The sequence below is a fragment of the Phyllostomus discolor genome, chromosome 7, assembly GCF_004126475.2.
Source record: "Phyllostomus discolor isolate MPI-MPIP mPhyDis1 chromosome 7, mPhyDis1.pri.v3, whole genome shotgun sequence".
NCBI classification, from domain to species: Eukaryota; Metazoa; Chordata; class Mammalia; order Chiroptera; family Phyllostomidae; genus Phyllostomus; species Phyllostomus discolor.
Genome location: NC_040909.2, coordinates 57,889,174 through 57,917,006, shown reverse-complemented (window position 1 = coordinate 57,917,006; position 27,833 = coordinate 57,889,174). Strand labels below are relative to the sequence as shown.

The window sequence follows — 27,833 nt, the reverse complement described above, 5'->3', positions numbered from 1 at the left end:
GTGCATTTTTGGCCCTCATTCTTTGGTTCCAATGACTGAGCAGTTTCTCAGCTCACTTTCTCCCCCAATTCCCACTTAGAAAACGTATGTTTTTCCATGACTTAGAATTCTCCCAGACTCTGCCCCTTACTCTTTGCTTGAAACAGTCCCTTCTGCCTGCTTTCTTGGTTTTCTACTCTGTGGCCTCATCCCCGACTCCCCTGCACCTCTGGTAACAACTGAAGGTAACTGTCTGCCGTTACTTTCAGTTCTGCCCTGCTTGTTGGCTCTTGGATCTCTTGGCTTGGTGTCACATCAGCAAGGGAGGCTGTCCCCTCCCAAACTTGTCTGACCTCTCAGGCCTCCAATCGCAGCTTCCTGAGCTTCCATCTGACTGAGAGAAGGGTAGGACCATTGCCACACCAACCCCTTGCTCACTGGTAAGGTCATACTTTTAAAGCAGCCTCCTGGTACTTGATGCCACAGAACCACTGTTCTTTGACAATATCCTAACTGCCTGTCCCAATGGTTCCCAGAACAAGAATAAACACTATTTTGTTCTCAGGACCTAATTATAGAATTTCCTACCAAATGAAAACACCTAAAAGTACTTACTGAAAGGTGTCCAAAATAAAAAATAAAATAAAATAAAATAAAATAAACGTAACTTTGTAAAGATTTTGTTAAATACCATCCACCTAAACCTAAATGTATGAGAGAAGTAGATTTTTTTAATCCTTACCCAAGGACATGCTTATAGAGGGGGTGTAAGGGAGAGCGAGAGGGAGAAACACATTGATGCAAGAGAGAAACATAGATTGGCTGGGGACAAAACCCACAACCCAGGCATGTGCCCTGACCAGGGATCAAACCTGCAACCTTGCAGTCTGTGCTGCGCCACTCCAACCAAGTGAGTTACACAGGCCAGGGCAAGAAGTAGATTTTAAGTGGAAACAGTCTGGGTAAGGTTCTTCTTTGAACAAATGGCCACTGGCTCTTTTGTTCTTTTTATTTTGCAGGAGACACAGTGAAGGATTTTGTATCCCTTTCCATATCTTTTTGTGGAATCTAAGCCTATTTTGCTATAGGCTGCCTTCCTAGTTGAGTTTGCCATGTGGCCGTGGTGGGTCAGGGGGTTGCAAATAGTTGCATTTTAACCCAGCATAGGACTTTCTCAAGTTTATTAACACAGTACTGCTCTGGAAAGTCAGGCCCTCAGTGACTGCCCTGGCTCCCAGATGAAATCCCCTTTCCCTGTGAGACGTTATCATAAATATAATACCAAAAGATTATGATATTTTGGACTTAGTGACTGGTTCTATATTTTTTGGTTCTACCAAAATGAAAATAAAAGACTATGTAATACTGTAATGGGAACACATTTGGAAAGCCTACTTTTCCTTTCTTGTGGATGGTGAGAACATGGGTTGAAATGTAGGGCTCTCAGGTCTTTTTGCATTTTGTGACCTTGGGCTAGCAAAACCAGCCCTGGTTCATCTGCAAGGGTGAGGGAGGACCTCTCCTTTAATTAGGAGCCTGCCGACTATGGGTTAATCCATGTGACTGAGACGAGAACACTGTACCCCTTGAGTCTGCTAATCTATGAAAATGTAAAAAGAGGAACCCCAAAGGCCAGACCAAATGTGGTCATTTCAGGCTGATTATCTTTCTCCTCCTGCATGACCAAAGGCTATACCGAAACCCCTGGGAGTCCACTCTACAAGAAAATACAGGTGGAAACAGTTGAGAGTGGGTGGATTCTGGAAAATGCCTAGAAAACCACTCACAACCAATTGCCAGCCAATACACTTAGCTCAATGATAATTTAAATCATTAGTAACATGTCTATTAAAGGTCTGTGTCCTCTCCTATTCTGTAAGTTCTATGAGGTCAGGGACTGATTGAATGAATGAAGAATTGAATGAAAGAATGAATAAAAACATCAGAGAAAAAGAATAGGATTTAGATTGAGAAGATTTACATATGAATCAGAAGATGTTTAATTCTATAAACATAATGAATAATTTTTAACAAGATGTTTGGGTTCCCTATACCATGCTGAGTATTTCAATCTTCATTGTTCTCCTCTGAAATAGCCAGTATTTTCTAAGAGAGTACTCTGAGTTCCTGATTCTTGGCTGACCAACCATGCCAGTTTGCCTGGGACTGGGATTTATGGAGCTAAAACAAGGAAAATTCTGGGAAAAGTGGAATGAGTTAGTCATGTGCACTGAAATCATCTTTTTTATTCATTTTTATTTCATCTAATTCTCACCAAAGCACTATTATATACAGAAATATTTTTTATCCTGCTTTACAAATAAGGCAACGAAAACTCACGTGCATTAATGAAGAACAACTTAGAACTTATTCAGGAGCCCAAGACCAAGCCATGATGAAGCTACAGTGCCTCACATCAGAAAAATGGGAACCATAGTAACCCCACCTCATGAGTCTTACCTGGTTATTGAGATAATAATAGTTAATTCATGTGTAGCATTTCACTGCCTGCAAAGCCCTTTCTCATTTAACTTTCAGTGAAGTAAGGCCATTAAAAGTAAGTTATTGTCAAATCAGGTTGACCCTTCATCAGAAACTTCATGGCCCATTACTCTGGGCTCTGGTCATTCATTTTCTCATTTCTTTTTTTAGAGAAGACAGAAAATAGGAGAGGATGGAAGAGAGAAATTAATCTTCATCAGCAAGTTATTTCCTCCAAATGTTTTTTAATCATTACTATAATAAAAAACCTCTTTTTTTCCAAAGTGTATGCTAGGGTTGAGAGGACTTTATCTGAAAAATAAGTACATGCCTTTGAGTGGTGGGTTGTAAATCGCCCATCAGGTCTAAGGAATCATGGTTGGTTGAATTCTTTTTATTTATCTCTGAGAGTTCCCTAGTCCTTCACCTGGGATTGCCCATACTAATATGTATTTTTCATTTTAGCCAAATCCCAAAGTTATAGGCAACAGGAAATTTAATAAGCAGGGGGAGATGGATGCATTCAATGAACATAATGAAACTCTTCCCAATAGTAGGTCAAGCAAGCTTATATAATTTAATTGAAAATAAATGCCTTATAAATGAAGCATGCAACTACATACCAGACTCTTGAAGAAAATGCAGGAAATTAACTGAGTTTCAATTACAGTTGATGATGTATTATATTTGTAATATATGACAGTTTTTGGTACTCCTTTGGCTCTCCACTGCCTTTGACACCGGGCATAAACACCTGACCTTGACAATTGACTTTCTACCACACATTTCCAGCTTTTCTGTCTTCCTTCTTTTGCCTCTAACTTGTCTTTCCTATACTATCTTGCCTCCATGCCCTATTCAGGCTGTAGCTTCCACCCAAAACTCCCTCCCCAATCTCATTCCCACCTGTGAAACCTATAATAGACATCTGTTTTTTGACTACCCAGGATCCATTTCTCCTCTTTCTTCAGTTTAAAACATCCTTTTTCCCTTTAGGGAACCACTCCTGTCCAAACTCAGTCCACCCACCAAGCTCGGTCTGGTGAGACTGAGCCTATCTTTGAGCTCAGAAGTGGGTTTGTGATACAGGCCTGGCCACGCAGAGCCCCATTTGTACATTTTGCTGAATTTAGCAGGAGACAAACACTCTCTTTTTGTTGTGATAAGGGAGCTGGTAACAAGGGGAGCCTGGAAAAGCTGGTGTTTATCCTTACCTGCAAGAGGAAGAAGCCTATCTTAAAACAAAGCCAGCAAAAGATTAAACAACTAAGATATGGCATCATTTAGATATCCTAGATCCAACTGTGCCTGAAGTACATACTTCTGGATTTGTTCAGTTAGCCAAGCCAATGTATTTTTTCATTTTTGCTTAAACTAGTTTGATTTGGGCTTCTACTACCCCCCAAAATGCTCTCAATTATACAAAACCCTACCCACAATTATGGTTCCTTTCAAAGGTCATCACATTCCTAAAGACTTCCTGGCCTCAAAAGATTTAGTAGCACCAAAATAATTTTAAAAACTTACAATCATCTCAAAATAGCTTTTATACCTATTTTGTTCAGAGGTCAGAAAAAGTTGAATCAGCCCTGACCAATATGGTTGAGTGGATTGGGCATTATCCTGCAAACCTAAAGATTCCCTGGTTTGATATCCAGTCAGGGCACATGGCTAGCTTGTGGGCCAGGTCTCCGGCTGGGGCGTGAGAGAAGAAACCAATAAACTTTCTCTCTCACATTAATGTTTCTCTCCCTCTCCTTCTCTCAACTATTCCCCTCCCTTTAAAACTAAATAAATAAAATATTATAAAACAAAAGAAAAAAGTTGAATCAGGAAAGGTAAAAAAGACAAATGTGGGGAAAAAGGCATACCTATGCTTATTTCTACATTGTTAGCAATGTGATTACTGTGGTTTATAATCTGTAAAAAAAACATCAAATAGCAAGGTAGAGATTTGAAAATTAGGTGCCTGTAAAAACTATAAATTCTTCAGGAAAAGATCAGTGACTGAATATGGGCTTTCCAATCAGATACCTGAATTTGATTTGGACTTCCCTGTTATGTGATTCTGGGATGAATTCCTTAATATTTGCAATCCTCCATTTCTTAATATCTAAAACAACACAGATAACTATTGCCAAAGGATTGCTATAAGGCTGGAGTGAGAAGAAAAATGTTGTGTATCAGTTAGCATACATATCCAGATGTTGACACAGAGGTCCATGATATCATTGGTTTAAACAAGAAAAAATTTTATTTTTCTCCCATGTAATAAACAACATACAAGGAGTATGGGGTTGGTATTGTGGCTCCACAATATCACTGACCCAAGCTCCTTCTGTCTTGTGACTCTTCTGTCCTATGTTGTTTTCATGTTTAATTGTCCAGTATAGCTTACCACCATCATCTCATCCCAGCCAAAAGGAAAAAGAAGTGAATAGAATGCCCCTTCTTTAAAGACACAAAAGTTTTCTACATTGATTGCTCACACACCCCAGTGGGCAGAACCTAGTCACATGTCTAATACAGGAGAAGTTAGTAAATACACTTCACTCTCAGCAGTAATGGCTCAAATAAGTAAAGATTTTTAATAAATTATTTCTAATATTAGAGATAACGGCGAAAACCAGGGGACCTGATAGGGTATTAGGGGACCTGATAGGATTTACTTAAGCTCCCTGGCAGATTTCCTGGCACATCTGATATTGTCTTCATCCTTCTACTTTTTGGTTACAGGTATATTAAGAATTCAGACTTGCATTCACTCCTTGCTGGTAGCTTTGTTAATTGGCAAAATCCTTCTGGAAATCAGCATAAAGACAGATGGGAATAATGATAATCTAACTTAGGGATTTATTTAAATGCAGTAATATAAGTAGAAGCTGTTACTCTTATGCTACTGGAAGATTCGTCTCAATAGTCCACAGGAGTAGACCATAGCCTTACTTTCCAGCTTTGAAATCCTCAGGTGTTGGTCTTAGGTACCCTGATGTTGGCCCAATTCCTGGGCCAGTGGTGACTGCATTAAAGATTTTAATTGTCTGGGTTCCTTGAAAGTAGGTCTCAGTCAGATAGTAGTGTGCAGGAGGTATCTGGTGGATCAATACCTGTGGGGAAGTGAGGTAAACAGGTTGGGGAAGAGGGAAAAGTGAACTACGATGCAGTTATAACAAGGCTTAAGCCCATCCCACAAGGAGTTCTGGAGCTAGAATGACTTTTCAGAGTTCTCCTGCATCAGCCATCATTACATGTGAGCTGCCCTTGGAAAGGAGACACGACTTTGGGTGAAAGGTTATCTTCAGGCAAAGATAAGTCCCACATTGCCGACATCTGGGAGGAAGAGCACCTCAGCTCTAAAGGGGGATCTGGGCCATGGCGTTGGGCATCCCCTAAAGGGGTCAACACTGACCCAGGCTGAGCCAGCAAGATACAGTTGTATAAGAGTTTGAAATGGGAAACAAAGAAACCAGAAGTGGGGAGGAAATTTTACTGCAGTGTTTCGGGAAAGGTCCATAAACTCATGTGATCCTCAGAGCCACCTGGTTCCTGCCTTTTTTAATGCCTATTTGTTGAATGATTCATTGTATTTAACTTGTTTCTGTTACCAAGAGAACCTTAACTATTTGCCAACAATCCCTGAATTATTACCGATATGACAGAATATCATGCAGGCAGCAAAATGATAATGCATTTTGATAATAATGTCAAACATAAAAACACATCCAAGATATAATTTTAGGTGAAACTGGCAGAACAGAAAATAATATTTCTCTATGTAAACACTAGTAAGTAAAAGTAACACATGCATCTAAGGACATTATCAAAACAGGTAAAACACAACCAACAGAATGGGAGAAAATATTTATGAGTCAAATACCTGGTAAGAATCGATAGATATAATTAGTATCTATAATTAGTATCTATAATGTGTCAAGAACTTACAACTCAAGGACAAAAAAATAAGCTAATTAAAATGGGAAAATAACCTAAACATGCCCTGGCTGGTGTGGCTCAGTGGACTGAGTGATGGCCTGCAAAACAAGGGGTCATTGGTTCAATTCCCAGTCAGGGCACATGTCTGGGTTGCAGGCCAGGTCCTCAGTAGAGGGCACACAAGAGGCAACCACACATTGATATTTCTGTCCCTCTCTTTCTCTCTCCCTCACCTTCTAAAAATAAATAAATAAAATATTTTTTAAAAAAGAGCCTAAAAAGATCATTTTCCAAAGAAGATATACAAATGGCCATCAAACACAGAGAGAGATATTCAACATCATTAGTCACATGGGAAATGCATATTGATACCACAATGGTACCACTTCATGTATATTAGGATTGCTATTATTTTTTAATGAAAATAATAAAAGCTTTTAAGGTTGTGGAAAAATTGGAACCCCTGGACATTTCTGGTGGGCATTTAAAATGGTTCAGCCACTGCGGGAAACAGTTTCATAGTTCCTTAAAATGTTAAACTTAGAATTGAAATATGATCCAGAAATTTACCCTTAGGTAAGAGAATTGAAATCAAGGACTCAAACAGGTGTCATAGTAGCAGTCTTCACGGTAGCCAAAAAGTAGAAATAGCCCAAATGCTCACTACAGATAAAGGAATAAATAAGTTGTGGTATGTCTTTAAAATAAATATTGTTTGGCCATAAAAAGGAATGAAGTACTAATACATACTATAACATGGGTGAAAGAAGCCAGCCACAACAGGCCACATATTGTACAGTTCCATTTCTATAAAATGCCTGCAATAGGTACATCCATTGAGACGGAATGCAGATTCGTGGTTGCCAGGGACTGAAGGGAGAGAATGGGGAGCAACTTGCTTAATGTCTATGGGGGTGCCTTTTGGGGTGATGAAAATATTTTGGAACTACATAGACATGGTGGTTGCACAACATTACAAGTGCACTAAATACTACTGAATTGTTCACTTTATAATGATTAATATCATGTTATGTGAATCTCAGCTCAATTTAAATAGGATAATAAAGAATAAAAGATATTCTGGGGGTAATTTAACCAGAAGTAGTTTTTTAATAACCTACTCTTGTCCTTACAGCAGACTCAGTTCTGTCATTTACCTGAAGTTACTACAGTGCTACAGCATGTGCACTTGAATATTTTGGACAACACCTGTTGATTTGAAAAGTTTTTTTGTAGCACCTTTAAAAAATTCTCATTAATTTTTAATTGTAAATTTTCTAGTATAAGACATATGCATAATATAATTCCTTCTGAAAATCCACATAACAATGAAAATAGAAAATAAAATAGAAAATAAATGGGTAAATAAAAATAATACCCATTATTCTATCACCTAGAATAACAGTATTAAATTTTGGTTTTATATACACATGTGTACACCCACACATCTATACAATTGTAATGGTGAATTTTTGGCAAAAAAATAATATTATGCTGTATTTTTTCACTTAACAATGTTATTCACAATTTTCCCTGTCTTCTGAAATAGAATTTTAATGTATAGCTGTACCATAACTTGTGAAACTGATCCTCTTTCATACATCTAGTTTTTTCCCAATGTTCTGCAATCTGGTCCTTTGCTATGTTCCATTATAGTCATTCCTTCATTTGCAACTACATTATTTTTAAAAATTCCTAGGACCAGAAATATATAATCAAAAGGAAAATTTGGAAGTTTCTGATACGTTTTGGCAAACTGCATTCCTGTGAATTTATCTAAATTTCCCTTCCAACAGCAGCGTATAAGATTGTGCCACCATCCCACATCCTTGTAAAAACAGGGGCTTTCTCTAACAACTATTGCCAAATGTTTTATTTAGTATGTTTTTAAATTTTGTTTTTCATTAGATAATACCTAACATGGTTTAAATAACAAAGGAGCCACAGGATGTGCCAAGGAAAGTCTCTCTCCTGCCAGGCACACCTTCCCTGCTCTGAGGGCAACCAATATTAGTTCTTGTGCATCCTCCAAAAACACATGCATTCATACACGGCCACAGTCTAAACATACTGTCTGTACCTTGCATTTACGTAGATATCTTGAACATACCTTCTTCAACCTCTTCACTCTTTTTTAAGGCCACACGCTTTCCTATTGTTGAATGTTATATACTTAAGCCCCCTTTTGCTGTACCAGGTTGCCTTTAACCTTCTGCTGTTACAAATAATGTATCTGTGAATTGCATTGTAAATCTATTACTGGGTGTGTACACAAGTGTGTGTGTAAGTTAAATTTCTGTATTACTGGGTTCAAGGATTTTTTTAAATTTTTGTTAATATTATTATCAAGAAGGAAAAATAGAAAGGAATGAGAAGGAGAAAGCAAAGAAAAACATTAGAAAACTTAGTTAATCTGGTGGTTATTAAATGGTGGGAAATGTCACATGTTTTCCCCAGATTGCACATCTCTGTAGTTTCTGGTTTTCTTTCAGGATCTGTCTCATCTGTTTGAGGGGTTAGAAATTTCAAAAGAGCAGGGGCAGGAAAAAGAATGGGTGCTAAAAACCCACTAACAGAGCTGCTTCCTATCCTACAACAGCTGCTCTTCCATCAGTTGAATTCCAATAAGGAAGAGCAAATACCTTAGAATAGGGAGCGCTAAGCTTTTAAGCCCTGCAGTTGATGTGATGCATTGTCTCTTCAGAAATAGAAAAGGACAATATGTTTAAGGTTGGAAAATAATTTTTCAGGCATTTGATCACCTACAGCATAAAGGATTAAAACTTCAAAAGCTTAGTTGACATGACTTTAACAGTGAATTTTTATGGCAAAGTTGATTTCTTTTAAGTGAACATTAAAAAATAGCATGCAGCCCTGGCTGGTGTGACTCAGTGGATTGAGTGCCACCCTGCGAACCTGAGGGTCACCAGTTCGATTCCCAATTGGAGCACGTGCCTGGGTTGCGGGCCGGGTCCCCAGTGGGGAGCACATGAGGGGCAGCCACACATTGATGTTTCTTTCCCTCTCTCTCCCTCCCTTCTCCTCTCTCTAAATATAAATTTAAAAAATTAAAAAAATAACATGCAAAACAGCAAAGTGCACAAATCATAACTGTATAGCTTAATACATCTTCACAAAGTGCACACATCCCAGCAACCACCACCAAGATCAAATGACAGAACATGACCAGCATCCCAGATGCTTCTTGTGTCCTTTCAAATCACTTCTCCCAAAAAGTAACCATTTTCTACCACCATCAATTAATTTTGTCTATTTTTAACATTATATAAATGGAAAAATGTAGGATGTACTTTTCTAGTTTCTTTTACTCAACATTATGTAGAATACATCCATTATTTTATCTTTATCTTAATTTTGTGTTTCATTCCACAATGTTTGTACTGAGCATCTGCTATAAGCCAGGTATTATGCTGGACACTGAACGCACAATGGCAATGAATCAGACAAGGTTCTCACTCTCCTAGAATGTTTGTACGGAGACTGTCTTCCTACTCTGAAAATAAACATTTGAGGATTTGAAAGTCATTAGAACAGGGAGTTGCATATTCTCCCTGGAAAGCAGGGAGACAACTGAGGTTTATGACTACAGGTAGTTCCAAAAGTATCCACTAGTCTAGAAAGTGACAGGTATGGTCAGAGTAAAGAGTGTTTCAGTGGGTTTCTATATCTTTGCCTACACAGTTTCCCGGCATTATTTACTTGCTCTGTAAGAGGCAGGGGTCAGCAAAGTAAACCCTATGTTGCCTTTTCAGAGGTGCATTCCAGCCAGGCAAGGCTCTGGGGAAGGAAGTTGTCAGTATCTTTGAAATGCTATTTCAAACATACTTGTTTTACAGCATAATTCATAGGAGAGTAATGGCCAAGCAGTTTTTTTTTTTCTTTGAAGTCATAGTTTCTGCCCTTTTTCCAGTTTAGGAAATGGGTCAGAGATATAATTCATGCGGTCAGTGAAGTTCTGAATTAACCCTGAAGTCAGGAGGGAATGTAGAGAGAATTATTTCAAGACCCCACACAAAGTCAAAAGGTCTAGTGCATGCATACGTGAACTTCAAATTTGACAGTAATCATTGACATTTGTAAATGACTTTTCAAAATTTAAATTAGTACAACACTGTGCATTGATCAAAGGCCTTAAAACTTTAAGAACATTACAAGTAAATCTAAAGCCATTCATGTGCATCACCCTCAAACTTATCCCCTCTCCTTTTCTCCAGGTATGAATTTGGAGTGCCCTTCTAGATGACCTTTTATATCTTTCTGTACAAAAAACATGTATGTGTGAGTTGTTTTTCACATAAATGATATACACATCATACTGCAACTTTTTTTCCTTCAACAGTATTTTTTGAGGTCTTGCCAATTGATGTCTGCCTAGTTTGCTCCTTTAAACTGCTATACAGTGTTTCACCATATACGTGTACCATTTTCTAGAAAGTAGACATTTTTCGGCTGAGGACAGGGAGTCTCCAGCTTTTCACTATTGCAAGCAATGAATCCATGAACATCCTTAATATGGCTTCTTGTTCACATGAGCAAGTATTTCTCTGGGACACACATCAAGAAGTGGATAAATTATGCCACTGCTTCTTTAAAAGGGCAGCTTGGTCCTTAACAACAAGGAAGCTCTTTGAAGGCTGTGTAGGACTTATTAGTATCTGTGTCACCAGAAGCCTGCCAGCTAATAACTGCCTTCCATGACACAAGTGGAGGGCCTGGTTTTCCTTTCATCTTTTCATTTCTCAATCTCTTGGTTGGTTCTTCTTTGCCTACCAGTCATTTAAGAGGCTGATGTCCTCAGGTCTTTGGTCTTGCCTTTTCTTGTTTCTTCGTAGTTTTGTGTTTTTTTTTTTTTTTTTTTTTTACCTTGGTCAGAAGCTCTTATCCCTACCTGCATATTAGAAACAATTGAGAAGCTTTTAAATTTACCAGTGCCCAGGCCCACTTCCCAGAGGTTCTGACTTCCTTGGTATGAAATGGGGAGAGTCGCAGGTATTTATTCTCATGGCTTTCCATGTGATACTAATGCAAGGCTAGAATAGAGCAGCATTGCCTTAGGCTAATGGTTCAAGTGAGATCCCCATCCAGGAGTATCAATATCCCCTGGGATTTCTTAGATGTGCAAATTCTTGGGCCCAGCCCTAGGGCTGCTTACAGAATCAAACACTTGAGGACAGGGCCCTGTAATACATGTTTTAGCAAGCCCTCCAGATGACTCTGAAGCATGCTAAATAAAGTTTGAAAACCACTGACCTGGGTGACCTCATTAATCTGCCTGATTGTAAACATGTAGAAGACTTCCTTTTTCTCATCTCCATCCTACACTCCTCTCTTAGACACCAACTGCCTCACTGATACTCCACTAGGGTGCCTGTCCCACATCTCTACTGCTCCCCACCCCACTATGACCTTACCCAACTATTTTTCCCTCAACCTTTTTCATTCCAGTGAGTGGCACCAAGTCCTCCAAGCTGCTACAGGCAGAAAAGTGGAACTTTAAAAATGTTTTAAAATAGATATATCTTAAACACCAGCAGTTGTAAAAAGAAGCAAACAATGAAAGTCTCCCTCCTGCCCTTATGAAACTCATGTTTTAACCCAACCCCCTGATGTGACAATATGTGAATATACGGCCTTTAAGGTGGTAATTAAGGTTAAATGAGATAATTGTGGGGCTCTTGTATTGTATAATAGGACTGGGGTCTTTATAAGAAGAGGAAGAGAGACCAGGAGTGTGGTATGCAGAAGAAAGGTTAAATAAAGACCCAGTGAGAAGGCAGCCATCTGTAAGCCAAGGAAAGAGACCTCCAGAGAAACCAGTCCTGCAGACACCTTGATCTTGGACTTCTAGCCTCCAGAACTGTGACTTCCAGCCACCCAGTTTGTGAGATTTTGTTATAGCAGCCTGTGATGGTTAATTTTATGTGTCAACTTGTCTGGGACACAGGGTGCTCAGATAGTTGGTCAAATATTATTTTGGGTATTTGTTTGAGGGTGTTTTGCATGTATTAACATTTAAATTGGTAGACTGAGTAAAGTAGATTGCCCTCCATAATGTGGGAAGGCCTCATTCAGTCAGTTGAAGCCCAGAATAGAACAAAAAACTGACCCTTTCCTGAGTCAGAGATAATTCTTCCTGCCTGATGGCCTTCAGATTGGGACATTGTCTTTTTCCTGTCTTCAACTTGAACTGAAAGAGCTTTATGGTATTCTGCCTGCCTCTGGACAAAACTCAACTATCATCTCTTCCAGCTCTTAAACTAGAATTAAACCATCAGTTCTCTGAATCTCCAACTTGTTGACTCACTCTGCAAATTTTAGCAAACAGCAAGTGTTGATGAGGATGTGGAGAAAAGGGAATGCTTGTTGACTGTTGAATGGATTGCAAATTGGTGCAGCCACTGTGGAAAACAGTATGGAGGATCCTCAAAAAATTAAAAATAGAACTACCATATGACCCAGAAATCCCAATTCTGGGTATCTATTTGAACAAATCCAAAACACCAATTTGAAAAGAGATATGCATCTTTGAGTTCATTGCAACATTATATACAATAGCCAACCTAACTGTCCATCTATAGATGGTTGGATAAAGGAGATGTGGTACATATATACAATGGAATATTAGTCAGTCATAAATAAGAGTGAAATCTTACTATTTGAAACAACAAGTATGGACCTAGAGGGTATTATGCTTAATAAAATAAATCAGTCAGAGAAAGACATAAACCACATGATTTCATTTCTATGTAGAATCTAAAGAACAAAATAAATTAACAAACAAAAGAGAAACAAACTCATAGACAAACTGATAGGTGCCAGGCTGGAGGTTGGGTGAAAAGGTGAAGGGATTAAAAAGTACAAATTGGCACATACAAAATAGTCATGGGGATGTAAAGTATAGCACAGGAAATATAGTCAATAACACTGTAATATGTATGGTGTCAGGGGTATCATTTCATAAGTTATAGAATTGTCTAACCACTATCCTGTATACCTGAAAATAATACAACATTGAACGTCCACTGTCACTGACAAAAATTTAAAAATAAACAAATAAATAAATCACACACACACACACACACACACATCCTCTTGGTTCAGTTTCTCTGGAGAACGATGAGTAATTGCTGCTGTCGCTGACTAACTCATCCCCCACTGCCCAGTTCCCAATCTTTCTTCCTGGATAACCACTGTGTTTAGTTTCTTATGTACCTGTTCAGAGTTTGTTTAAAAGATATAAGCAAATAAAAATATGTAATATTATCTTCCCTCATTTTTTACACATACATGAGCACACACTAAAGCACCATTCCTTTTACAGATGCATTGTGTTTCACTGTATGCATGTATCTTAATTTATTTTATCATACCTCTGTAGTTTATATCTTCAGTCTGATTTTTTGCCATTGTAAATGGTACTGCATTCAATGAAGAATCTTGTGCATTTCATTTTCCACATATGGAAAAATATCTGATGTATAAAATGCAGGATGCTAGGTCAAACAGTGTATGATTTTGCAGTTTTGACAAATGTGAAATTACCTTTTTAGGGGTTGTTCTAATATACACACTCAACAACAACAACTATATAAGTATATATATCATCCTCAAAGTCTTAGTAATTAACTATATTCATTAGGGTTTTGCCTACCTGATAGCTGAAAACCTAGTATTGGTATATATTGGAACCATATATATATTGGAATATATAGTTTTATTCATTTATTCATTTATATTTTTATCTTCATCCAAGGACATTTTTTTCATTGCTTTTAGAGAGAGAGAGGCATCAATGTAAGAGAGAAAGATTAATTGGTTGCCTTCTTGTACACCCCCTGACCCGGGATCAAACCCACAACCTGGGTATGTGCCCTCATGGGGACTTGAACCTGCAACCCTTGGGTACATGGGACAACGCTCCAATCAACTGAGCCGCAGTGGCCAGGGCCTGGTATTTGTATAGTTTCAATTAGAATATTCCTTATTATGAGCAAAAGCAAGTATCTTGACACAAGTTTGCACCATTCCTATTTTATTTATTGTGAGCAGTTTGTCAACTGACACCTTTTGCAGATTTTTCTTTCAGACTTTGTGTTATGAACTGAAAATATTTTTTCTCAGTTTGTCATTTGACCTTTGATTTTGATTAGGATGTTTCTCGTCCTGCAGAACTTGTTTTTATTTGCTTTTTAATAAAGTTGAATATTTCAACTTTTTCTCTTGTATGGCTTATGGATTTTGAGTCGTAATTAGACTTTCCTTATACAACAGATATAATTACTTACTCTTTTTTTATTGTTGTTCAAGTACAGTTGTCTCCATTTCTCCCCTCACCTCTCACACCCTTGATCCTACCCACCTTTGGTTTTGTCCGTGTACTCACTCTTGTGTCCTTCTAGATCTGTCTTGGTTTATTTTACATTTAACTCTTGACCCAATTTGTATGGATCAAGTACGTATTTGAAGTAAAGTATAAGGCATAGCTTCAACTTTATTATTATTATGTGATTTTGTTGCTATTGTACTTAGGGTTTTTATTATTTTTTTTCTCTATCTGGTTATTTGCATATATAAAAAACAGCAATTTTTGCATAATTTTGGAACTCATTCTTGATGCCCCCTCCACATACACACAACATCCTTCACCATGTCTTGCTAATTCTTGTTAAAATACACTTTGTATGTGTCCAAATCCTGCCACCTCCACTACCACCACCCTACTTCAAGCCACCTTGACCCTCATTTGAAGGACACAATAGCTCTTTGACTGCATCCTGCACAGAGCAGCCAGAGGGATCTTTTCAAAACAAAAAGTGTATATTGGAATCTCCTTACTTAAAATATTTCTATGGCTTTCTTTGCACTCAGAATAAAATGAAAACTCCTCACCTGAAACAATGTATACCCACCTGCTCCTGGCTCATTCTCAGCCCCATTCTAAATCATCTCCTCATTCACAGAACTCTAGCCACAGTGCTTCTCTGGGTTGTGAAACACTACCACTTCTTTCCTATCTCAGACTCTGCCCTGCTGTTCTCTTCACCAAGAATATTTTTCTTCCCATTCCTTAAGGATCTGCCTCTATTCTCTAAGTTTCAGTTTGCCTTTCATTTCTCAAAGAGGCCTTCTCTGTTCATCTAATTTAAACTATTGGGTTGGCCAAAAAGTCTGTTACATTTTTTCCATGTAATGGTTCTAGTAGTGCTTAGTAGTCTTTAACTTCAATCAAAACAATATTTTTAGATTGCATTGCAACAGCTGTCATATCAGCATGCATTTAAAAAAACTCAAAATTGGTGAATTTTTCTGCAGCCAGTTTAATACTGAAGATGAAAGAAAATATGCAATATTTTCAGTGTATTATGCTTTTTATCTCAACAAAAGCAAAAATGCAACTGAAATGCAAAAAAAAAAAAATCTGCAGTATATGGAGAAAGTGCTGTGACTGACCAAATGTGTCAAAAGTGGTTTGTGAAATTTCTTGGTACTATTGACATTTTGGCCAAATAATTCTTTGCTATGGAGCTGTCTTACACATTGGAAGATATATAAGATTATTTTCAAATTATGAAACATATATTGAATGCTATAGAAAAAGCTTAAGTTATACATAATTTATGAGAAAAGATTTCCTACAGATAGTAAATATACATATAGTCTCTTAAAAACAAATTTCCTCATTAGGAAGTTACTTATTCTGTTGTAAAAAGAATCAAACAATATGAAAATGGATATCACAGAAAGTATAAAGTATCTCCATAATTCCCAGTTCCAGAGATCATAGTCATCTGATCATAGTTGAATTTATGCCCATCTTTCTAGATTTTTTCTATGCATAGTTTTTTCTAGACTGAGATTCTGTGGCTACTTTATTTTACTTTTTTACTACTTCAGGATCCAATTAGACAAATAACAGTGCAACTTGCTTGCTGATAATACATCTTGGACATGGTTATGTGCTAAAACAAAGAAGAAAAAGAAGAAAAGAAAGACAGTTCTTCCTTACTCTTTAATAATTGCCTAAAATGTCATTGCACTTACTGTTTCTAATGTTCTGTTTCCTTTTGTTTTCACCTGATCAGTGAAGTGGAGAGGAGAGAGTCTTGAGTTGTATGTTTTTATTTTTTAGGACCTCTGCCACTCCTGGACACAAGGACCAAAGTCACTGCTCAGGGAGCCATTTCTCCAGTGAGACCTCTGTTTTGTTGGAAAATATATCTTAGAGCACATAGTTCTGTGAGGTCCAGATTTGTGTTAAGAACTAATGAACTGAATAATCAGCTGTCAGAGTTGTTGATTTTAAAAAAAGCTGACATGGATGAAACTGCATTACTTACTGTAACCAGAATTCAGATGCCACCATCACTATGATGAGAGTACCTGAAAGAAAGTGATAACTCCAAACACTTGCTTTTTGTAACTACACCTTTTGCACAGAGCCCAGCAGTAGCTGGAGTTTATTCCAGTAATGCTTGCCATGAATATCACTGATATGTATGGTCAGACCTGTTTGTAAGTGAAAGAAAAAAAAAGCAAAACCAATTATTTTATTTTGCCAACATCTGATAGGAACTTAACAAGGCACTAATTAATAGGCTTACATTTCAGGAAGCATCCAATTTTATGTTATTGGTGCCAATTAATACAAAGGCAGTGCATGGTAAATAAACCATTTATAACTGGAATTGATTTGATGTCACATAATCTCATTTCCATGTCAAGCTGGTACATGTGACACATCTACATTTTTGCACATTAATTTGGAAAATGAAGGTATTCCTCTCTGTCCCCAGATCCTCTCCATTGTCTTTGGTAGTTACAGTAACTGAGATATTTTGAATAGTTCTTTGAAAAACTTCATTGTAGCTGGCTCCCAAATAAGCTCATCATGGAGAATTGAAATCCTGCACCTTTTTACAACTCCAAGGCAGAGCTCTTGGCCGTATGCTATTTTTATAGCAAGGACCACAACACAGACTAAACAACACAAAGACACTGGGCTGACCTAAGGGCCAAGACAGTTTAAAAGAATGGTTATAGCAATAAGGCCATTGAAGGCCAGTGTTCCCAAGGGCCTGTCTTATTCCCTGTCTTATTCCTTTTAATAAGTGAATGAGTGGTTTGGGGTCCTGAAAAAAGCATTGTCTTCAGCCCCACTTGACTTGATGTCTTGAATCCAACCATATGTGACTGAAACCCTAAACCAGACCTCCGATTGGCCTCCCCCCTCCATTTGACCTGATAACTGAATTTCTACTTACGTCTGAATTTCCACTCTTTATGACTGCATCCCCAAACATCACAACTTATCCCATATTAAGCTTAATAAAGCATAAATACATATGACAGTCCATATAATGTCATGGTTTAAGAGTATAGGCCTTGAAATCAGAAAGCCTGTCCTTGAATACCCACTCAGCTATTCACTAGCTGTGCAACCTTGGGCACATAGCTTATCCTTTCTGTGCCTTCATTTCCTTTTCTGAAAAGTGGGGCTAATGACATTCCTATATTATTACTAAATACAGTATTATCAGGATGCAATCATTAAGGTTTACCATGATTATAATAAGTAGCATCAGGACAAACTACTGATTAAGCATTACCTGGCAGAGGAAATTAGTTTTTACACATGTAAAAATTATTTATCATAGAAAACAGGGTTTTTTTAATGGTTTAGCTATATTTTAAAATTCTTCCAGAAAAAAAGTTTAATGGTTGAAAAACTACTAAATTAGACTTACATGAATTGCTACTTTATGTAGAGTGTGAGGGTGAGTAAAGTTATTTTAAAAAATGAAAAGCATTTTTTAAAAGATGAGGGGCTAACAGCAAAGTTGAGTGTGACAAAATACACAAGGAAATACAAGCCCATACATGGCTTGTTCTCTTTCCCAGTGGGACAAAGGCTCATAGGTGGGTGGTGGAGGTGCATGGAGGGAGCTGGGAAAGGAGCATGAGGTTGCAGGCTCCCTTCTCTGTCCCCCTGAGTCAAGATCCACTCTTTCTCACTGGCAGGTGAGTCAGAGTGAGACCACTGATGTGAACATGCAGAGGCCACTTGCTCTGTGCCAGCCACTAAGCCAGGGCTTTCACTGGTCAATCGGTCAATTCACTCTCACAGCATCCCTGTGAGGCAGGTAACTATGGTTACCCTGTTTTCAGGATACAGAAAGGATATAGAACCTGCCTACAGTATTGATCTTTAATTTAACATGCTCACAGTCCTGAGGAAAGCCTAGTGCTGGAAATTTCTACTCTAAAAAAGAGGAATCTTGATAAGGTTCTGATTAAAGTAGGACTTGGGTTCCGTGAGTAATGATACCATGAGAAACAGATTACCTCAGTCATTCCTGTGGTTTCAAGTGCATGGGTGTGTGCCCCTGTGTGTATGCCCCATGTATTTTAAAGTCTAACATAGGAACTAAGCAACAACAACAGAAAGTGTGAAATAAACCAGGACAGAAGTTCATGGCTCAATGGGCATACAGTATCCTGATGCATCTCAAAATACTCTGAATTATCAGATTCCACACTAGCTTTATCTGTAACACCTACCTATGTTGAATGTCCACTTTTAGAAAACAGTGAAAATATATTCACACATATTGGATTTCTTTCTAATTTGGCTTCAGTTTAAGAGTGGTTTGGATCTGAGCTAGAGGTCCAGCACTCTTGAATCATTCGTACGTAGTTGTGATGTTGAACCCTAGATCTGAAGATCTCCTTCCACAGGATACTAGAGGGAGTGAAATTGGATGAGGACTAAAGAGTCTCAAGAGAGCCCTGGCTGGGGGGGCTCATTTGGTTGGAGCATCATCCCAGACACCAAAAGGTTGCAAGTTCAATCCCTCCTAAGTCAAGGCATGTATGGAAAGCAACTGATTTTTTTTTCTCTCTCTCAAAATCAATAAAAACATATCCTTGGGTAATGATTAAAAATAATAATAATAATAATTTTTAAAAGGGTCTCAAGGGAATAGTAGTTGGATACATTTGGAGCTCCAAAGCCTGGGAAATAGGAAAAGTGTGGTCTTATGGAATGACAAGAAAGCAAGGAGCACCTGGGAAACAAACATCGTGGAACTGCCATAGCTCATCATGAGCTACAGAACCACTTTAAAACTGGAACTTAAAAATAGGCTCAATAGCAGTTATTTAAAACTTTAGATTTAGTGTTAGAAGAAAAAAATAAAAGTCTTACAAATTATATTCATCAGGTTATCTATAAAGGCTGAATGCTCAAGAACAACTGGATGAATGTCTAAACTACTTTGATTAATGGACTGATGTCTACCAGCTTTGGCAGTAAACTACCCTGGTTCAAATCCCAGCTCACCACATTCTAGTTCTGTATTCTGGGCAAGTCCTTTAACTTTGCTGAATCTTATTTTCATCAAATATAAAATGTGGAGAATAAAACCCAGATGGCAGGACTTCTAGGAGGATTAAATAGCACAAAGTAGGAATTCAATTAAAGAATCTTACATTACTATCACTATCAGTATAACTTCAGTATAATTTTCAGTACACTCACAGTACACTAACATTAAAACTTTCTGTATATCATGCTTTGCTTGAAGTCAGTATTTGGAAGGCTTTAAAAAATACACCAGGAGGTACTATTTGCAAATACTTTCCCCCATTTGGTTGGCTGCCTTTTTGTTTTGTTGATGGTTTCCTTTGCTGTGCAGTAGTTTTTTAGTTTGATGTAGTCTCATTCATTTATTTTTGTTTTACTTTCCTTGTGTTTGGGGTCAAGCTCACAAAAAACCCCTCTGAGACCAAGGTCCATAAGTTTAGTGCCTATGTAAGTTTTCTTCTATGAATTTTATTGTTTCAGGTCTGATATTCAAGTCTTTAATGCACTTTAATTGTTTATGTATGATGACAGCAGTCTACAGGGGGCTAATATCCAAAATATGTAAAGAATTCATACATCTCAAAAACAATAACAAAAACCTCCAAACAAACCAATTTAAAAAGGACCTGAACCTGGCTGGCGTAGCTCAGTGGATTGAGCATAGGCTGTGAACCAAAGTGTCGCAGGTTCGATTCCCAGTCAGGGTACATGCCTGGGTTGCAGGCCATGACCCCCAGCAACTGCACATTGATGTTTCTCTCTCTCTTTCTCCCTCCCTCCCTTCCCTCTCTAAAAAAAAAAGAAATAAAATATTTAAAAATAAATAAAATAAAAATAAATAAAAAGGACCTGAACAGATGATTTCCTAAGAAGAGATACAGATGGCCAAAAGGTATATGAAAAGATGCTCAACTTCACTAGCTACAAGAAAAATACAAATCAAAACCACAAGATACCACCACATACCTCTTGGAATGGCTATTATCAATAAAACATGGAATAAGTGTTAGAGAGAATGTAGAGAAAAGGGAACCCTTGTACACTGCTAGTGGGAATGTAAATTGGTGCAGCCTCTACAGAAACAATATGGAGGTTTCTAAAAAAATTAAGAATAGAACTACCATGTGACTCAGCAATCCCTCTTCTGGGTATCCACCTGAAAAACTTGAAAAACATTTATTCTTAAAGATATATGTACTGCTGTGTTCACTGCAGCATTATTCACAATAATCAAGACATGGAAACAATCTAAGTGTCTTTGATGACTGGTTAAAGATAAGTACATATATACAATGGAATACTACTCAGCCATAAAAGGATAAAATATTGCCATTTGCAACAGCATGGATCTTGAGAGTATCATGCTAAGTAAAATAAGTCAGATGGAAAAGTATAAGACATGATTCCATTCATATGTGGGATATAAAACAAAGAGTAACAAATGAACAAACAAAACAAACTCACAGATACAGGCAGCAATATGGTGGCTCTCAAAGGGGAAAAGGTTGGGGAGGATGAAGAGAGTAAAGGGGGTCAAATATGTGGTGACAGAAGGAGACTGGACTTTGGGTGGTGAGCACACAATGGAATACACAGATAACATATTGTAGAATTTTATACCTCAAATATATATGCTATTAACCAATGTCACCCCAATAAATTTAGTTTTAAAAATATACTAGGGTCATTCACCCACATGGCAAGAAAAGATAACAGTTTCTTCCCACATCTAGTCTGCAAACATGAAACCAGATCAGAAATGACGCTGCTCAAGGTCACAGAGTTCTGCCACAGCCAATTCCCTTGTTGGTGTTTCACTTACCAGAATCCTGTGGGACCCATGAGCTTATCTACCCTAAAAACCACCCACTGCTGACCAATCAGGAAACTATTCACTTTAATGCTGGCCCAGGGTCTGCCCTTTGCCGTGGGTGTGTGTTTTCCCTTTCTGTGAAAGTAAATGACTTTGCTTCAAATCTTCCTGCTGTTTTCAGTGGTGTTCTGCAAACAAGTCACTTGTGATGTCATCTCTCATATATCCATTGACCAGATTATCTCTCCCTAGTGACTAATGTCAATCATCATTCCCCTGGGATCCAATTTTCATGAAAAATCAGCCAAAAAAGTCTTCTACTTAACCTTCAGTATTATTCAATTCCATTAAAACCTGGGAGAAGAAAATGAACTACAAACCATCCCTCTGTTAATTCCAGGTGACCTCAGAAAACTCTGTTTCTTTCAGGGCAAACTTTTGTGATAGGCTAATGTATAATAGAAACCATTTTCCCCCTGAACTCAGGTAATTCTATATTCCTATTTCCAAGACCAACCTCCAGGCTGCATGTGTTTGTATAATAAAGAAGTCATTTTATCACAGTTGAACGAACGTAAAAAGGTTATATTTATTCAACAAATATTTCCTGAGCACCTACTATGTGCCAACCTATTCCAGGTGCCAAGGAGAAAATATGAAATATCAGTGAAACAGCTAAGATGTTATCATGAAATACTATGCATTAGAAAAAGGAGTTAGAGAGCCAAAAAAAATTATACATAGAAGACAATTGGAGCAATTCTCTAGGTAATTTTAGCTACCCTCTCCCAAACCAAACCTGCAACACTTCTGCTCATTTATTCATTATATGTGGTAATAATTAAGAACTTGACCTAAGTTGCTGAAACAGAAGTTAAATTATGTCCCTCACTTACTTGTTGGGGGACACTTGTCAAATTATTTCACATCTCTAGACAATGATATCCTTATCTGTAAAATGAATCACTAATATCACCTGCTCACAGAGCTGCTGCAAGAATTAAATGTAATGCTTATGTTAGCACATAGTTTGGAATATGGAAAGTATTAGATAAAAGTTGATTATTATAATCTGTATTATTCCAACACAATACCTTAACCTTGAATTATTTAGACAGTTATCTCAATTATTATATTCATTTCTTATGATTTCAAACATCTTTCTAAGACTCTTTGAGATTTGTGTATAGAGGCAGGATAATACACTTAAGAAAGGATTAATAGGCTGACAGAGAATGAGAACTTCAGAATCCCAGCCTTGTGGTCATCTCTGGAGGTCACCAAGAGCTGCTTTGTATTTTCCTTCTTAGCAGCTCTTGTGGAATGATTAGGTTGTATCAGGAGCAATTTTAAACAACAATAAACAAAAGTTCATCCTTTAAAATCAAATCATAGAAAGTAAGCTAAAGGGAGAATAAACAAAGGAAGCTTCTGTCCCTATATATAATAATTAGCTTCTCTTTATCAGGAGTGGTTTAAATTAAAATATAGAAAAATTATTTAATGAGAAATATTGAAAAGTGGTATTTTTAATCCTCTATAAACTTTATTTTTTAGTTGAAGTGTAATTGACATGTAACATTATATTAGTTTCAGTGATATAATACAATGATTGGATATTTGTATATATTGTGAAATGGTCACCACAGTAAGTCTAACATTCACTGATTTCACTCATATGTGGGATCTAATGAACAAACTGAAATAACAAGAAAAATTGGACAGACTCATAGATGGAGAGCAGGATGGCAGCTAGTGCAGGGGAGGGAGGGTTTGGGGGGTGCAGAAATTGAGCAAAAAAGAAAAAGGATTCATGGACATGGACAACAATGTGGTGAGTGCTGAGGGGTGTGGGGCATAACAGTACTAAAAGGTAACAAAAATACAATAAAGATAAAAAATCATATGACATCACTTATATGTATAACCTAAAGATCAAAATAAACAAAATTTTAAAAATAACAGTTATAAATTTTTATTTCTTATGATGAGAACTTCTAAGATCTACTCTCTTAGTAACTTTCAAAACTACACTACAGTATTATCAGCTATAGCAGGGGTGTCCAACCCATGGCAGGCCTCATGCAGAACTTTTTTGTTTATCTGTGGTGGTGGATATCACAAAAATTATGCAGAGATCTTTTTTTTTTTTTTTTTGCTCCTCAGTTTTCATTAGTGCTTGTGTATTTAATGTGTCACCCAAGAAAACTCTTCTTCTGGTGTAGCCCAGAGACACCAAAAGGTTGGACATAGTGACCATGCTGTACTTTACATCCCCAGGACTTACCTTATAACTGGAACTTTGTGCCCTTTGACCATCTTCACCCAGTCCCCTCACTTCCCACACACACCTCAGGCAACCACCTATCATTCTCTGTATCTATGAGTTCATATTTTTATTTTTTAGCTTCCATATAAGTAAGATCACATGGTATCTACTTGTTTATGACTTATGTCAATTGGCATAATGCCCTCAAGAGTCCATCCATGTTGTCACAGATGGCAAATTTCCTTGTTTTGGATGGTGGAATAATATTTAATTATATATTCATATTCCACATTTCGTTATCCACTAATGCACGGAAGAACACTTAGATTAATCCATGTCTTTGCTATTTTAAATAATGCTGCAATGAACACAGGGGTGCAGATATCTTTTCAAGTTAGTGTTTCCATTTCCTTTGGGTAAATACCTAGAAGTGGAATTACTTGATTGTATGATAGTTCTACCTTTAATTTTTTGCAAAACTTCACAGTTAACATATCCTTGCTAACACTTATTTCTCACCTTTTTTGATAAAAGCTATTCTAACAGGTGTGAGGTGGTATCTCATTGTGGTTTTGATTTGCATTTCCCTGGAGTTGGCTATCTCTATGTCTTTGGGGGGGGAAACATTTATTCAGAATTTTTCATTTTTTAAATCAGATCGTTTTTTTACTATTGAGTTATATAAGTTCTTTATATATTTTGGGTATTAACCCCTTATATGATATATGTGATGGGCAAATATTTTCTCCCATTCCATAGGTTGTCTTTTCATTTTGTTGCTGGTTTGTTTCTTTTGCTGTATAAAAGATTGCTGGTTTGATGTAGTCCCACTTGTTTATTTATTTATTTTTTTAATATTTTATTCATTCATTTTTAGAGAGGGAAGGGAGGGAGATAGAGAGAGAGAGAGAGAGAAACATCAATGTGCGGCTGCTGGGGGCCACGGCCTGCAACCCAGGAATGTACCCTGGCTGGGAATCGAACCTGGGACACTTTGGTTCCCAGCCCGCGCTCAATCCACTGAGCTATGCCAGCCAGGGCTCCACTTGTTTATTTTTGCTTTTGTTGCCTTTGCTTTTGGTGTCAAATTCAAAGTATCATCACCAAGAACACTGTCAAGGAAATCGCCACCTATTTTTCTTCTAAGAGTTTTATTTTAGGTCTTGTGTTCAACTCATTAAACCATTTTGAGCCAATTTTTGTATATGATGTAAGGAAGTGATTCAGTTTCACTCTTTTGCATGCGTGTAGCTGTTCAGTTTTTCCAACACCAATTTTTAAAGAGACTGTCCCTTCCCCATTATATATTCTTGGCTCTTTTGTCATAAATAAATTGGCCATGTATGCATGGGTTTATTTCTGGGCTCTCTATTCTGTTTCATTCACCTATGTGTCTCTAAAATTGCTAAATATCTTAGTAATTTTATAGTGCTAGTTCTAGAATACTTTCCATAAGAATCAACTGATGGTTTGATTTCTTGATATTTTTCTGTTCCTTGCTAAACTTTGAGCAACTCCCACATGCTGTGACTGTGAGGAATTTTATTACATAATGACAAGAAAGATCATGTATTACATGAAATGTATTTTGGTGAATTATTTTGAAAGTTTAAGAAAAAGACTTAACTGTCATCCCTTAAAGATTCTCTTACGGTGTACTATGCAGATGTTACCATTTTACCATCTTCATACACCATTGTACATATCCACTATAAATTCCAGGAATACAGGTGAACAATGTCGATAGCAGTCCATCTGGATTAGCAACTTCTTTAACATATTTGGGTCTTACCAAGTTATTTTTCCTTCTTCCAGGAGAAATATATTCATTAATATTTACAGAATAGTGGACACCTCTAGCATACTGCTATTTGGTTCCTGGTATTGGCAAACTTAAGCATTTTCAACAATGAGTGTCAGCTGTAATCAACAGTAAGCTCTGGCTCTGGAAAACTTGGGAAAATATACATTAGTTATATCTTTTATAAAGATGGAAATTTCTTTTCTGTTGAAATTAGCATAACCTATCTTCCTGAGGACTGGTAAAAGGAAAAGCACTTTTGAACCATCCTGGATTAAACAATTTACACACGCGCGCACACTCAGATACTGGCATCCTGCCTCCCTGAATTAATTTCTGACTTGAAATTTGCATCCAAGGGCAGAGGTAAATGTACGCTGAAGAGTCAGCTTTTTGCAGCCCCAAACATCTCTGGCAGAAAGCAAGCGGAAGTGACTGAGAAATCCCTCTTAGAACTGGTGCTTCCCCTCTGGGGCCAAGACTCTCCTTTCGCACTCGCCTCCCCCTCTCCTCCCAGTATCTCTAAACCCCTGGGAGGTCAGAGGCGCCAAAGTCCCCGCCCCCTCTCGGTGGCAAAAGTGGTTCTTACCCTTTTTTGGGTCGAGACCTACAGAAAACTGTGAGCCCTCTCAGAATGAGGACAGAGTCTAGGGGACAAAGCACAGTTTGAAAGCTTTGCGAAACTTTAAGGAGATCAACGACGTGAAACACACCTTAAACTACAAGATTAGGAACGCCACGCGTAAAACTTCGGACTTGGGGAAATTAGATGACAAATCTCGTCCTTAGTGAGACAATGTGGAAAGGCAAGCGCTCCTGCACTTGGTCACTTTCACTTGTAAGAAACCAAAAGAAGGGATTAGACCGGGGGGGGGGGGGGGGGGGGGGGGGGGGGGGGGGGGGCGGGCGGGGGGTGGTTAGAGAAGAGGAAAAAGACTTGCAAAAAGATGGGAACAGAGAGAAATAGAGAGAAAGGGAAAGAGAAATATGGGACATTAAAGGGGAGCAGTGGGAGAAGGAGTAGATACCACGGAGGTGGGGTTGAGGGAGGCCGACTCAGAGAAGCCAACAGACGGAGCGAGGAGGAGAACTGTGAGATTCCTCCAGCACAGAGGAGACGAGAGACTGAGAGACCCCGAAAGCTAGACTGTGAGCCCCGGGAAAGAGAGACCGTACTGTGCTCTCCCTCTTCAGGACAGGGAGTCTCAGAAAAGCTCTTCTCCAGGAGGTGGCGAGGACCGCGACCCGCTGCCCCCGGCGCTCCCGGTGCTTCGGGCCCCCGCTTCTTGAAGCTGGAGGCTGGCCGGGAGTCCCGCTCGGACCGGACACGCAGGGGGACGCGGTCTGGAAGGAGGCGGTCCGCACTCACTTCGCTTTCTCCTCCCCTCTTCTCCTAGAGGCGGGCACCCGGGGTATTTGAGCGGCTGAGGACCCGCGGGCCCCCCCCCCCCCCCGCCTCCGCCCCCCATTCAAGAAGCAGCTCCGCTATCCCCGCCAGCACAGGGCGCCCGCCGCGCCTTGGAGCGCAGGATCCGCGCTTTCTCCTACACGTTCCCCGGACATTATGCGGCCGAGCAGCCGAGCCCCAGTCCTCCTTCTACTGCTACTCCTCCGGCTCCTCCTGCGGCCTGAGCAGCTCAGCTCTCGGCAGGCGGCGGCGTTGCTCAGCCGAGCGCAGACGGGACCCTCCCGGCGAGACCTCGGCGATTCCTAAAGTTAAAACTTGGCAGCGAGCACCAGTCTCCGCGCGCTCTACGGGGCCGCTGCCTCGCGTCGCAGCCGCAGCCAAAGAGGGCAGGAGGGAGGAGGGGGGGTGGGAGCAGCGGGGGAGGGGTGAGGAGCACCATGCAGTTTGTATCCTGGGCCACACTGCTAACGCTCCTGGTGCGGGACCTCGTCGAGATGGCTAGCCCAGACGCCGCGGCGGCCGTGCGCAAGGACAGGCTACACCCGAGGCAAGGTAACGAGGCTCCGGACCCCGGGACCCCTGTACCTCTGTCGCCACCTTCTAGCCTCCACTCCCGGGAGCGGGCACCCCGTAGCGGAAGCCTCTTTCCTTTTCCTAGAAAGAATTATTTTCCGCTTTGCAGCCTCTTCCTTCTTTAGGTCATTCCCAGCCAATTTCTAGAGAGTGACACTGTGAAAGTAACTTATCCCCCACACCCTTTGCTTT

General features: G+C 38.8%; 1 protein-coding gene and 1 long non-coding RNA gene across 7 annotated transcripts in view; one reads left to right on the top strand and one right to left on the bottom strand.

Moving 5' to 3' along the window:
* LOC118501658 overlaps window positions 1–27,833 on the bottom strand; it is a 32,588-nt gene that overhangs the window by 1,905 nt on the left and 2,850 nt on the right. Inside the window, exons 2-3 of one of the 2 annotated variants that reach the window (XR_004904291.1) lie at window positions 16,456–16,920; window positions 2,440–2,621 (exon numbers count right to left, since the gene is read on the bottom strand). This is a non-coding gene — a long non-coding RNA (uncharacterized LOC118501658). The remainder of the gene's footprint in view (window positions 1–2,439; window positions 2,622–16,455; window positions 16,921–27,833) is intronic. The other variant, XR_004904292.1, reaches the window with a different exon arrangement.
* The window catches only part of ADAMTS9 (ADAM metallopeptidase with thrombospondin type 1 motif 9), a 167,637-nt gene continuing 166,403 nt past the window's right edge, over window positions 26,600–27,833 (top strand). For all 5 annotated transcript variants that reach the window (XM_028518086.2, XM_036030993.1, XM_036030994.1 and 2 more), the window contains exon 1: window positions 26,600–27,620. In XM_028518086.2, the coding sequence (XP_028373887.1) occupies window positions 27,506–27,620 (115 nt within the window). In that variant the 5' untranslated portion in view covers window positions 26,600–27,505. The remainder of the gene's footprint in view (window positions 27,621–27,833) is intronic.